The following is a 14,301-nucleotide window of genomic DNA, read 5'->3' as shown; positions in this document are numbered from 1 at the left end:
GTCTCTCTAAGCGAGATCCCAATTTCGTCGGTCAGCCGACGTGACGTCGGGAGTGACCGACTGAAAGGGAACTGTGTTGAAATATACCCGACATGTTGCTACGACAGACTATATTACCTGCTGTATTCATTTTTATTGTATTATTATGATGGTGATATTAATAATAATAATAACAATAATTATAAAAATTATATTATGATAATTATCTAAATCATCTAATTAAAAATTAATGTTATTAATACCAGCAACATTTTTCATAGTATTACTGTTGTTGCTAATTTACAAGATTATAAATTACATTATGACTATAACATATTACATCGTAATCTATTCCAAATTATTTATTCAGACTATTAATTCATTATTTTTTTTACTAATTTATTTATTGAACTCCACTTCACATTGTGCCCATTGTGACACACAGACCCTCAATGGCTTGTTGTTTGTTTGCCAAAGCCTGAGTAATATTTGAACAGAAGAAATGTATATGCTCTGAAACAGAACAAGAGTGCGTACCTGCTGTAACATCAGTGCTTGTTGTTGCTGCAGTAACAGCTGGAGCTGATGTGGGCTCAGAACTTGGTGTTGGAGGAGTTGCTGCATCTGCTGAGGAGTTATGACCTGTGGTGTCATCATAGCAACAGAAACTGGGACCTACACAAACACAGGAAGAGGACAGACATATGAATACAATGACAATTGGATAATCACACAATACTCACAATACATACACTAAAGATAACATATCACATGTCCTGTCAGTAACCTGTCACCAGATGAATGTGCTATGAGATCAAGATCTGCTTCTCTAAAACCACCTGAGGAGCTTTCAGAACCAGTGATACGAGAAGCCAAAGCTGTGTTGACTGATGGGAGACTGAAAGATACAAAGAGAAACACCAACACCACACACACACACAAACACAAACACAAACACACTCGGACAACCACAGAACGTCCCCATCATCAAACGTCCCACTCCACTGACAAGGCCACTGGCCATTATCCTGGAGTGCTGTCCATGTTTTGCATGTGACTGTGTGAATACGTTTTGTATTTTCATTTTTTTCATGATTGTCCCCCCACCCCCCTTTCATCAGTGTGAAGCGTCTTGTCCCTGCGATACTTCACTAAAATGGGTCACAACTCTCTCGGTGTACCATAACGTTATGTACATAAACTTAAAATCGCTGAATATCAATTAACACGAATCAATGCAGGATGTGCTGTCGACTGTGTTCTTTGTTAGTTCGTCAAAAACAATTCACGAGTATGGAAAAAAACAGTCCCTCTCTAAAAAAATATATCAAAACACACATTAAAGGGCATTCAAACAAGCTCAAGCAGAATAAAAAAGATGAACATATTATGGCCGGAAAGTAAAATGAGGTGTGAGGACATTGAGAGGGTCCTCGTGCTGTTGACAAGGGTCTTTAATTAGAGTAGAGGCTGCGTGAATACAGTATATGCGTGTGTCTCAGTGTCAGATACTCCACGTCATTAAAATCTCCTTTGTGACATTGGGTGACAAACCACGTCTGTGCTGAACTTGATAGCGGCGGGCATTTGCAACTGTTAACATATCCCCAGCGTGTTTTAGTGAGCGTGTGTGAGATCGCAGATGTATGTCTCACATCTGCTCCTGATTGGCCAGACATTAGGGCGACAGTCTCCCTTCACCAAGGTTACCCCAATTGCATCTGATTCAGAACCGCTGACACGCATTTGAATTACTCCCGTCTTGATGAATGTAATTGAGTCTGTTCTCTCTGTAAGGACCGGGGTTAACCTCCACATTGTCTCCGCCTATTTCAGCCCACACTAAATATAACAATAAAAAACAGAAAACCTTTAAAGAACTTCCTAAATACACACAATGTTACAAAGAAAGGGTTTAATGTGTTATAAACTCCTCACCAAAATGGATATGTGGTGCTTGGATCAAAGTAAAACACACGCACGCACCCCAACACACGGGTTTTACGTCTTAATATGCGACCCATTTTTCACATGACTTAGCGCACCATTTGCATAGGCTGCACCCCTTGATTTCTTCATTTCACAGTCATTATGCACTCATGTCCTTGTTTCTCAGCGCCACTAATTTTGATGAACTATTCTGAAGGTCAGAGAGGCAGACGGGTGGGTGGTGAGACAATACAAGCTAAAACGCACAGACACCAGGCACGGGCACATTTATACTTGGCAAAGAAATTCAAATGTATACTTTGCAGTGTTACTTTATCATAGAGATACTATTATAGTTTTTATGAATATTATAAACTAGTTTTTATTTTCTGTTTTCATTTTAATTTTAGTTCAAGATTTAGTAATTTTGTTGTGTTATTTATTGTGTTGTTGTTATTATTATTATTATTTAATATGTCTACATAGTTTTTGAAATTTAAAGTTTGGAAGAGTAACTGATCTTTTTACTCAAGTTAATTTAATTTGACTTGATTAGATTTAAATTTACAACGTAACATTTAAACAAACAATTTGTTTTTGTAAAATTTTCTGAAATGTTTGAGAGATCTTTGGTTTTGAGTAAACTTTACTTTTGAATTTGGTTTTGAACTTTTTTCTTAATTATAATGTATAAATAAAGACAAATTTACAACTTAAACATTTCAAATTGCATTAAACTCTGTATTTTTTTTTGTCAAATTCAGAAACTAACTATAACGCTTTAAAAAAAAAAACGTTATTTGGTAGTTGGAACTGTTATAAAATCTATTTTAAAAAGTTGCTTGGTTTCAAGAATGGTTCCAACCTTTACAAATTATATTTTAAAACACAAATTAGTAAAAATGTTTTGTATGTTAGTAAAAAAAAGTTTATTTTTTTTGTATGGTAATTTCAGTTAAAGGGTTAGTTCACCCAAAAATGAAAATTAGGCTGTGTTTTACTCACCCCAGAGGCATCCTAGGTGTATATGACTTTCTTCTTTCAGACGAATCCAGTTGGAGTTATATAAAAAATTGTCCTGGCTATTCCAAGCTCTATCATTGCAGTCAGCGGGTGTTGCAGTGCTTCAGTCCAAAAGAAGTGAAATAAAAAGTGCCCATCCATAAAAAAATGTCTCACACGATTAAAATCTGGTAAACAAACGTTGGTTTTCACAAGACTCACTGGCGCATGCGCAACACTGAACTCATACGCCATCCGCCCGGAGCTGCTCCGTGTACAACTGTTGGCGCAAGCTACTGACTGCAATGATAGAGCTTGGAATAGTCAGGACAATTTTTAATATAACTCCAACTGGATTCGTCTGAAAGAAGAAAGTCATATAAACCTAGGATGCCTCGGGGGTGAGTAAAACACAGCCTAATTTTCATTTTTGGGTGAACTAACCCTTTAACTGAAATTACCATACAAAAAAAAAAGAAACTTTTTTTTACTAACATACAAAACATTTTTACTAATTTGTGTTTTAAAAAATAATTTGTAAAGGTTGGAACCATTCTTAAAACCAAGCAACTTTTTAAAATAGATTTTATAACAGTTTCAACTACCAAATAAAGAATTTAAAACATTTGACATAAAGGTAAATGCTTTGCAAAAGAAATAACTAAAATGTACTAACTTCTCGGGCCATGACAAATCACAACGCCAGCCTGTTCCAATTAAACCCTTTAAATCCACACCTTACAGACACACTGACACCAACTTCACACCCTCATTTACTGCACGAATGTGTGTATGTGTCCACTTCTACCAAACCTCAGCCCTAGCGGAAAGGCTATTACAGCTCACATTTTACTGCCCATTACCACTGAGGTCATTAGTGGGGAGAGGGATGGGCCTCCTCTTAACCTATTGATCATTGTAACTACTAGCATTTAATCCGCTGGTGAATGAGCTGGAATCACTTTAAGACAGGCCTGCCGCAGAAGAGAAGCACTTCAGCTGAAAAATATCATCCTGGCCACTATATCAGCAGCACTTAAGAGGAGTGAGGGATACCGCTGCTTACTGCTCAGAGCTGTTCGCTCTTCTCCTCTGGCCGTAATTGTGGAAGTGTGCGAAATGAAATTATTATTATGAATTGCGGTAAACGGACATATCGCTTGATATCTGGTTAAACGAGATACAAGGAATTTTATGAATGCATATTTCAGCTGTCATTTGGACAGTTTTAAAAAGCACAAGACTTGTTTGCACAGAAAAAGAAAGAATTGTTAGGAGAGGAGGAAAGTGAGCAAACTGGAGAAAGCTGACGGTTATGAATTTAGCTAAGGAGAGGTGCAGGCCAGGTGTGAGTGTAGCACATTAACACACACACACACTCAAACTGTAACATACACAAACAGCTGCTATGTGACTGTAGGCAATGTGCTAGCGCAGGCCTGCTGTCCACTGGCCCTACCCAAAACACACACACACACACGCATGCACACATCATATGCTGTACACTCAACATTTACATGCCAACACATGCAAACATCTGCAATGTGCAAAAATTAATAATAAGCCTCACACTAAATATCAAAAACGTCAAGATATTGTTAAATGTAAAAAAAAAATAAAAATAAAAAAGTCAAACATTTAAGTCAAACATATAGATTTTTTGTAATTTTTGAAAAAGATTTTAAAAGACAAAGAAAAACAAAAACAAAACAAAAAATAATAATCATGCAAAATACATCTGTTAATCACTTTGCCTTTTCAATCACACATAAAACTGCCAACATTAATGGGCATAAAAATTAATCATTAAATTTGATTTAACTTGAAGGTGTTGAATCTCAATATATACAACAACAGAATGGTGCCAGCTGGGAGATCAAGCATACTGGACGCAGCTGCGGATCCAGCTCATTTGAGCCTAGCAGTCAAATCCACCGTCCAGCTCGTCTTCAGTATGACTATAAGAAGGAAACGGCATCCAAAAATACAGCTCTAACGAGGAAGCATCTGACACACACCTGACGAACCTCAGAAACACTGATACTGACTTAATGAAGCTTCTTACTGCTCAGAGCTGTTCGCTCTTCTCCTCTGGCCGTAATTGTGGAAGTGTGCGAAATGAAATTATTATTATGAATTGCGGTAAACGGACATATCGCTTGATATCTGGTTAAACGAGATACAAGGAATTTTATGAATGCATATTTCAGCTGTCATTTGGACAGTTTTAAAAAGCACAAGACTTGTTTGCACAGAAAAAGAAAGAATTGTTAGGAGAGGAGGAAAGTGAGCAAACTGGAGAAAGCTGACGGTTATGAATTTAGCTAAGGAGAGGTGCAGGCCAGGTGTGAGTGTAGCACATTAACACACACACACACTCAAACTGTAACATACACAAACAGCTGCTATGTGACTGTAGGCAATGTGCTAGCGCAGGCCTGCTGTCCACTGGCCCTACCCAAAACACACACACACACACGCATGCACACATCATATGCTGTACACTCAACATTTACATGCCAACACATGCAAACATCTGCAATGTGCAAAAATTAATAATAAGCCTCACACTAAATATCAAAAACGTCAAGATATTGTTAAATGTAAAAAAAAAATAAAAATAAAAAAGTCAAACATTTAAGTCAAACATATAGATTTTTTGTAATTTTTGAAAAAGATTTTAAAAGACAAAGAAAAACAAAAACAAAACAAAAAATAATAATCATGCAAAATACATCTGTTAATCACTTTGCCTTTTCAATCACACATAAAACTGCCAACATTAATGGGCATAAAAATTAATCATTAAATTTGATTTAACTTGAAGGTGTTGAATCTCAATATATACAACAACAGAATGGTGCCAGCTGGGAGATCAAGCATACTGGACGCAGCTGCGGATCCAGCTCATTTGAGCCTAGCAGTCAAATCCACCGTCCAGCTCGTCTTCAGTATGACTATAAGAAGGAAACGGCATCCAAAAATACAGCTCTAACGAGGAAGCATCTGACACACACCTGACGAACCTCAGAAACACTGATACTGACTTAATGAAGAACGCATTCTTCCTGAGAGAGCAAAATGTCATGCACGGAGAGAACGAGAGAGAGGGGGAAAGAGAGATAGGCAATTAAGATGAAGAGTGAAGGGGGGCAACTTCAATCAGAGCATCCCGTACATTGAACTGGCCGCACGGAAACAGGTTGCAAAGAAAGAAAGAAAGAAAGAAAAAGAGGGCAGGAAAAAAAGAAAATCAAATTTTAATGCCAGTTCCCAAGTGTCATCTTGTTTTGTCAGGACATCAAATAGAATTGAGAAGTACAAAATAACAAGCCCTTGAGAAATCAGAGGTTTGGTCTGTTTGAAGCCTCTTGCTTTACCTTGTCCAGAGATACAGGGAATAGCATTGTCCGTGCGCTCATTTGCCACGGCGTGCCGCGGAAAAAAAATATTTCTTATTGCATGCATGGTGTAATTATTTATTTGAATGCTCAATTGTAATGAAGAAATTTTGTTTCGTTTAAAATGTAAAAAGTAGTTAAAAAAAATTAGCAAATAAAAAGGGTGAATCTGAGTAGAACGTTTTAAAAACACAGTTTGAGAACTAAATGTTCAATTCCTAATGGATTAAATGGAGATATTCTTGTCTAATATTTATGCATTTATGAAAACATGCACGTACAATTATTATTATTATTGTTTTTATTATAAAACAAAAACACTCTAGGGCAGAAGCGTAGATAATCCACTCCCTCTTCCTCGCACTGGCTCTCTCGCAGCCCGTTTACAGTTCACATAAACAGGATAATCATAGTCACATTTTCTGCCCATTTACAGAGCAGATTCTGTGGGGGGAAAGCGGCCCATTCAAGGCAACTGTAAAAACAAAAATCCAGATCGCGCTTTAATTAACTTCTAAACCACAAACAAACAAGTTCTCAGCAGAGCTGGCCTGCTCTGCTGTAAAACAAACAAGCAAGGGCGAAGGAGAGCATGAGGTTCAGCTTTGCCTTTCCCACACTAACTCAACCCCACTGCAGGTGGGTGTCCCGAAGGGGTGGACCATCAGCCCCAGGACCCTCTGAGCTGATGCTTGGGGATATTCACTTGATCTCACGCACTAACTGTGGGTGGGTGCATTATGGATGTGTCACGGGCATGTGTCGTGCCCCGATGAGTGTTTGCCTCGGATAAATACAAAAAATAAGCACACAAACTAGAACCCAGATTCAAAATATTTTACTGATGTTTCTCACCTTTCTGCATATTAGGATGCAACCTAATGAAAACCAGCAACCTGAATTTATATTTATATTTTATATTAAATATATCCTGACCCTTGACATCTACTGCCTTCAAGTTCTCCTGGAAAGTGCCTACTTAAGAGTTTGGAAATCGTAATTATGATGTGATACGCGCTCAAGTGATTGCGGTCAGAATTAAATGGGCGCTTTGGACAATTTCATAGTTATTTCTCCCATTTTCACTTTCCAGCAAAGGCTGATTGTTTAGTTCTAGTGCAAGTACATAAAAAGCAAAGGATGTGCAATAAATGCATAATCTATTTATTTACATTTAGCAGAAACTTACAAATGAGGAATATCACTAGCAATGCATCATAAAAAAATATATTTCAAATGTATTATTATTATTTAAAATGTAATATTTATTGTTGTGCTGCCACAAAGGATGATGCTAAACGTAGTTCTGTTTAACTAAAAAAATTATTAATATTTTCATTTTCATCAAGCTTTAACTATTAAACAGCTATTCTTCATCAACAGTACACATGTTTACAATTACAATTTATCATAAAAACCAATTAGCTACCCCAATGATTCCTTAACTAACATGCCCCAAACTCACAAAAATAAAGGCTCAAAGAGCTTCCCACTGGTAAATTTGTCATTGAGGTGGCGATAATCTCGTAACTGGCAGCAATAATCATTTCTCTCCACAACGCAACCCCAGGTGACCCTTGACATGATTCTCCTCACACACACTAAAATACTGTCACAAAGTGGGACCGCTGAATGTCGCCTGCTCAACCCAGTCTGACATGTGCCACTAAAAACAATGGTGTCGACAAAACTGCCTTCGACCACTTTACACCTTTCCACTACACCCTAACGCCCTTTCCTCCCTCCCTCTTTCTCTCTCGCTCTACTCATCCTGCTGATATGATTTATGGTTTACCAGCTCAGCGAGGTTACGCAACGTCGCGCATGCCTTCAGACTAGGGCTGCACGATAAATTGCATGCGATATTTAATGCGCATCTTGTCAGAAAGCCGGTTCTGTAATCAGCGGTAAATCTCCATCACCTGTGGGCTTTCACATTGAGCAGCATTAACTACACAGAACCGGCTTTACTCATAAGATGCGCATTAAATATCGCATGCGATTTATCGTGCAGCCCTACTTCAGACGCGTTATTGGAGTCGGTGGAGATTTAATTAAGATCAGTTGCACAAATCCTCCTCAAATTGAGAATTTACTCGAGACAATGGTCGTCACATCCTCGCATGGGAGAGGTCCCATTCTGCACAACGCCTAACGACGACAACGCTAATCCGTGTTCCCATGACATCACATGAAGTCTTTGGTGAATTGCGATTCATGTTTTGATTGGCCATGTTGTGATGTTTGTCACCAGGGTTGATAAATATTGGGTTAGAGATACTGTTAGCATGTGAGCTAATACTGAAAAGAAGACAAGAATGAGTTTGTTGTAATTTGTTAAATAAAATCAAAACTTACAAAAAAAAAGGTAAGAAAAGGTATACTGTTCCATTCTAAAATTAGTTTTCAAAGTATAAAGTTGCAGATGTGAGTCGAAGAAGCAGCCGCAAGCTTTTTTTTTTTCTTTTCGCTATATATCATAAAATTGTCTTTTGGAGCAATTCGTCACTACACTGCTTCTTCCTGAGAGGATGCTCACCTGGTGTGCTTGCTGGAAGCCGAGTACAAGAAAAGGAAGAAGAAATGCATCTTTAGAAAAAAACAAGCAAAAGTTTTCTTTATCTTTTTCCTCTGTGGGAGAATGAAGGAAAAAGACAACAGAAAAGAACAGCTGGTAATGCCGTGTGTCATTATCACCAAAGTATTCTCGATTCTTACCACATAATGTAGAGCAAGATGTCTGTGAAAGAGGTCAGCTGCATGAACGACTGACCAGAAACCCCCCAACTCTTTACTTCCTCTTATTCTTGATGAAAAAAAAAAACTTTCCTATGGGAACTATCTATTCAACGCACACACACACACACACACACAGTTTGCTTGTTCTGCCATCTCACGTAAACACACACGTGAATATTCTCTCACACACCAACACTGTCGTCGCTGCTAATACGCGTCGAGCGGTAGAAATGACAGGTGTTGGCAGGCTCACGGCCTGTCAGGGCACAACATAAATGCAGTTCGGCCCCAGCCAGAGCGGGCCCTAATGCACTACTAATGAACAATAAATCAAGTCTGATTACAAACTGTCAGCCCAATCAGCTCTCACCCCTCTCTCGTGCTTTCTAAACGAAGGGGCCCGGTGGTCACAGCTGTGCGGCATTACTCTCCGCGAGGCTCCCTGTTTAGCCTTTACTTTCCACACGTCCCGTCGTTACCTCTCCCCATCCTCTCCTGCCATCCTCGTACCGAAACCCCCACCGACCTTGAGTCTCAAACTTCACAAACTAAATAATGATGACGACCAGAAACTTGCATCCTGATTATTGAACATCAGCATTTAAATAATTTTCTTTAAATGCATCAATAAAATATCAAATGATTATTTTACAGCATACATATATTTAAAACAAGCAAGTGAAGAAATTAACAGCCCACAAAAACAACAGGAGAGTGTCAATACTTTGCCTTAGTTTCAATGATCACACTCCTGGCATGTGAATGGTCACACTCTTGTGCACACACGTGCACACACGCACACACAAACGAGGGCCCATGACACAAGTGTCAAATCAGAGTGTGTTCCTGCCCCTTTTTAAATGTGGGTAACCATGAAGGGGAACATACCCTCCCCAACACACACACACACACACCACTCATTTTCACCAGAATAAAATACAAAACTAAACAATCTAACTTAAAATACCAACAAATCCAACACTGTACACTGTGTGCAATCTAAAAACCTTTTTACAAAAATGTTTTGACAAAAAAAAAGCTGCACAAGTTTCTGCAAATCTATAATTGTTTTCAACTAAAAACATAAATGTACAACACAAAATAACATTTAACAAAAGCCTCACATTAAAATTCTGCGCTTGTAAACTGCAACTCAAGAGAAGCTTCAAACAGCAAATTATAATCGCATCACAGTGTTTACACATCTCCTAACCAACTAGCATGATAGAAACTAATACAAACAGCATGTGGAGAAATCAACCTCTCTTCCTTTTCCCCTAGACGTATTGCATTGTAAAACTTTTCTACGGCAACAGAAACAGCTCCTTCACTGAAAAATTACAGAATCAATCATATTGACAAACCTGACAAACTCCATTTGGCTGGCAGGGTAAACAGAGAGAAGCTGGGCCGTTTGGAGGATCGCGGAAGATGAGAAGACACGAGTCGTGGAGTGGAGAAGGAGAGAGAGCGAGAGCGAGAGAGAGAGAGAGAGAGAGAGAGGCGTTTACAGCGAGCTTGTGTGCTGCTGCCGCGTCTCGAGCCTTTTTCCCGGGGATATAGACAGATTGCACGCGCTAGGTTGCTCCCTAGCTGACAAGATACAAAACTATCCAATCAACCACGCCCTTTCTCCACCAATCACAAGCAGCCCTCTAAACATAATCAATTCAAATGGGGACACAAGCAGCGGCAGGGGCCGCCGCAGGCCATGTGTGTGTGTGTGTGTGTGTGCGTGTTTGGGGTGGGAGGGGGTTAGGTGAAGCAATGCCTTTGTGTGGGACCCTATAAAAAAAAGGAGAGAGGGAGAGGGAGAAAGAGAGAACAAAAAGGATCTAAACAAAACAAAAAGAAAAAAGCAGCACAGTTGATGGCTGTTAACCCGTTGACCCTAGTAAAGGTTTTGTCCGTGCCGGTGAAACAATGGAAGGGTGAAGAAAAGAAACCCTTTAATTAAACAACAGAAAAGCAAACACTATCTGACAGAGAGAAAGAGTGAGGGGAAAAACAAAGAGATTCCACAAGTTGTTATTGTTCTTATAAAAGTGGAATTGTTTATGGTAACACAAGCTTGGCCATTCATTTTAATAACAAAAAAGGGAGGATTTAATCCTTCATTTTATTTTAAACATAATGACAGTCATATAAATAATACATTTTATAAAATAAATATATGAAAAAATATCTTTTTACATAAAATTTTTACAATAAATGTAACATGTTACAGTCATTAAAAGAGTACCTTTTAAACTACTTGACCAGTCACAAACTTTAAATATGGAAAAGGTTGCTGTTTCCATTCACAGACTGACTCTGTGTGTGGGTTCAATTCACAGTCTACCTCCAATCCAAATCCACTAATTTCCAACATAAAATAACACACTGCAACCCCACTTCTGCTGCAAACGGTTAGAACATAAGTGCCCAGCGCTAGCAAGTGATTAAAACATCACCACCTTCTCACACTTTTTTTTATTAAAAAGAGGGGGAAAACACAGAAAAGTTGCTTCGCCCCCTACTGGCAAACCTTATATTGTTCAAAATCCAGAGAGAAAGGTTAACCTTACTGACTTAATCAATAGTTGACACAATAATTGCAAATTCTTTGCACCCAAGAAAGCAAGGAAATGCTTTCTTGCTTTCTTTGCATGCAAGAAATTTCAGCAAGGTTATTTATTTATTATTAGATTTTGCATTACATTAATAATATTGTTTTCTTACAGTTAAAATTACTAAATTACAAAAATTTAAATTACTAAATAGATAAATAAATGGGTAACACTTTAAGGACCAATTCTCACTATTAACTAGCTGCTTATTAGCATGCATATTACTAGCATATTGGCTGTTTATTAATACTAATAAAGCACATATTAATGCCTTCTTCTGCATGAATAAGGCATGCATATTTTAGATCCCTTAACCCTAACCCATACCTAAACATAACAACTACCTTAGTAACTATTAATAAGCAGCAAATCAGGAGTTTATTGAGGGAAAATGCTTAATTAATAATTAATACATATATGCCAGTTAAAATTTACACCATATAAGAAAGTACTGTGGTCGCATCACAAACTAATAAATACCATGGTACTGTACTTTGAGAAACAGCAATACTAAATAATTATCATAATTAAGAAAATATGATATCTAGGCAAGAAAATTTATTTTTTTAATATTTTGAATTACATTAATACATCCTTTTATGTAAAGAACTTTGAATTACCATTGTGTATGAAATGTGCTAAATAAATAAATAAACTTGCCTTGCCTTGCCTTAATAAGACATTAATATAACAAATAAGACATTTATCCAATCAAATAGAATTTTACAAAAAAAAATACTTATTTAAAAAAAAATCATATTTATATATACATTACTTCAGATTTGTTTATTGCTAAAAAATAAATAAATTCAATTTTTAAAGAAGTAATACCTTTATAAATAAGTAATCTGGTGGTATCACAAAGTAATACCACGTTACTCTTCTTTGACATAAACAACGACATAAAATAATTATTATATTCAAATAGTGGAATTTATGTTGCATGTGTCCAAAAACATTGTAGTGTAAGGCTGTAAACAACAATTTCTGTAGCCCATCAGATATCAGCTGTCTATACATGACATAAAGGTCTATACATGACGTACCTTAGTGAATAATTAAATATTTTATTGGTTCCCTGACAAATACTCTCAGAAGTGTGCACACATGCTCAAGCAAGGGCAAAAAGGCAAGCAGCCGTGCAAGTATGCACACATAACGCATGCAGCTGCTCACATGAACTAACACACACACACACACACACACACACACACACACACACACACACACACACACACCAGTTGGCCATACCCCCTCTCCTATGCCGTCTCCCCTGGGCAGAATGTCGGCATATTCTCAATAAAACACCTTCTTAGCAGTAATAGGCCACTGTTCTCATTTCACTGCTCCCAAAGGGCTCATGATAAATTTAGCAGACATACAGTTCAAGCCTCCTCCTCTTGTCTCTCTCTCTCGCTCTCTCCCCATCTATCTGTGCTGTGTTCGGGCCTGTACGCCATAATTACCCATACTCTTTCTATCCAAGCCGTCTAATAGATCTTGCTGTTTATTCACTCCATCACTTTGAGTCACAGAACCAACACTATTCATTTATGTCTTGTTACAGATAATTGGAAAGCACAGGTTGACTCCTTCGCGAGACTGACACACAAACAATAACGCGCTCCATCTCAGATCAGCTCCGCAGTTCCCTGTATGACTGTCAGGGTGACACAGGGCCAAGGGGAAACTGATTCGAGATAAGCCACACAGTCATACGAACCCTCTTGTGAAGAGTCATCGCAAAACCACTACAGACCTGACGGGTTCTAGCACTACTACTATGATGGAGATATCCTTGCTCTGAGAGCGTTCTTAGACCTTTACGCAGATCTAAATAAGCTCATTTGTAATGCTGTCCTGTGACTAAATGTAATCTGTTGTTTAGTTAGACGGGCGTTAGCAGAAAAGGTGTGATGTTAACAGAAAACAGCTGGTGCTGTGGGCAACAACCTTCATTTTGAAGGACCCACACACTCACAGAGGTGCACACATCTTGAATGTCACTTCTATTAATGAATGAGCAGAGACCCAACAGTCATCTCTGACCTCTGACTATCATGACGCCAGCAGTTTCAGTACAGTTCATGTGCGGTGTTGATATTTGGCAAAGGTATTGGAGGAACAGATAATCACTACAGATGCCACAGACTATACGCACATTTAGCAACTTGCACTATGGCACGAGTCCGCTTAATATCAAGCAGATCTTGTTTGATTAATTGTGCGCTGATACGTTAACGAAAACTGTGCCTTCACTGTCTGTGCTTTGCTGCGGCTTTGCCTTCAGTCAAAACATGAGCTTTTGTTGGTGATGTTCGACATAAATGAAGTGGGTGGGGGAACGTTGTTTTCTTTATGTGCTATTGTGATTGATTCAGAGTGGGTCCTTTTTGAGTCAGACACTATTTTTGGAGGAGTCATCAAAACATTTCAATGACAGCAAAGAAAAAAACAACAAAAAAAAACAAAAAAACAAATGACCATATTTAAACATTGAAAAAATCGCATTTTCATTTCATGTATAAAGATTTTTTTTAATCTTAAATAAATTTTGAAATATGTACATTAATATAACACATTAATATACTATATATATATATATATATATATATATATATATATTAGGGCTGTCAACGTTA

The 14,301-nt window shown here is 37.9% G+C and overlaps 1 protein-coding gene across 9 annotated transcripts in view; it reads right to left on the bottom strand.

The window, feature by feature from the left end:
- The window catches only part of LOC107680700 (forkhead box protein P1-B-like), a 220,939-nt gene that overhangs the window by 49,500 nt on the left and 157,138 nt on the right, over nucleotides 1-14,301 (bottom strand). For all 9 annotated transcript variants that reach the window (XM_016476714.1, XM_016476713.1, XM_016476722.1 and 6 more), the window contains one exon: nucleotides 517-654. In XM_016476714.1, the coding sequence (XP_016332200.1) occupies nucleotides 517-654 (138 nt within the window). The remainder of the gene's footprint in view (nucleotides 1-516; nucleotides 655-14,301) is intronic.

This window comes from Sinocyclocheilus anshuiensis, unplaced genomic scaffold, assembly GCF_001515605.1.
Source record: "Sinocyclocheilus anshuiensis isolate Anshui unplaced genomic scaffold, SAMN03320099.WGS_v1.1 scaffold396, whole genome shotgun sequence".
Classification (NCBI taxonomy): Eukaryota; Metazoa; Chordata; class Actinopteri; order Cypriniformes; family Cyprinidae; genus Sinocyclocheilus; species Sinocyclocheilus anshuiensis.
Note: the sequence above shows the minus strand (reverse complement) of the source record. Positions and strands in the feature narration are given on the sequence as shown.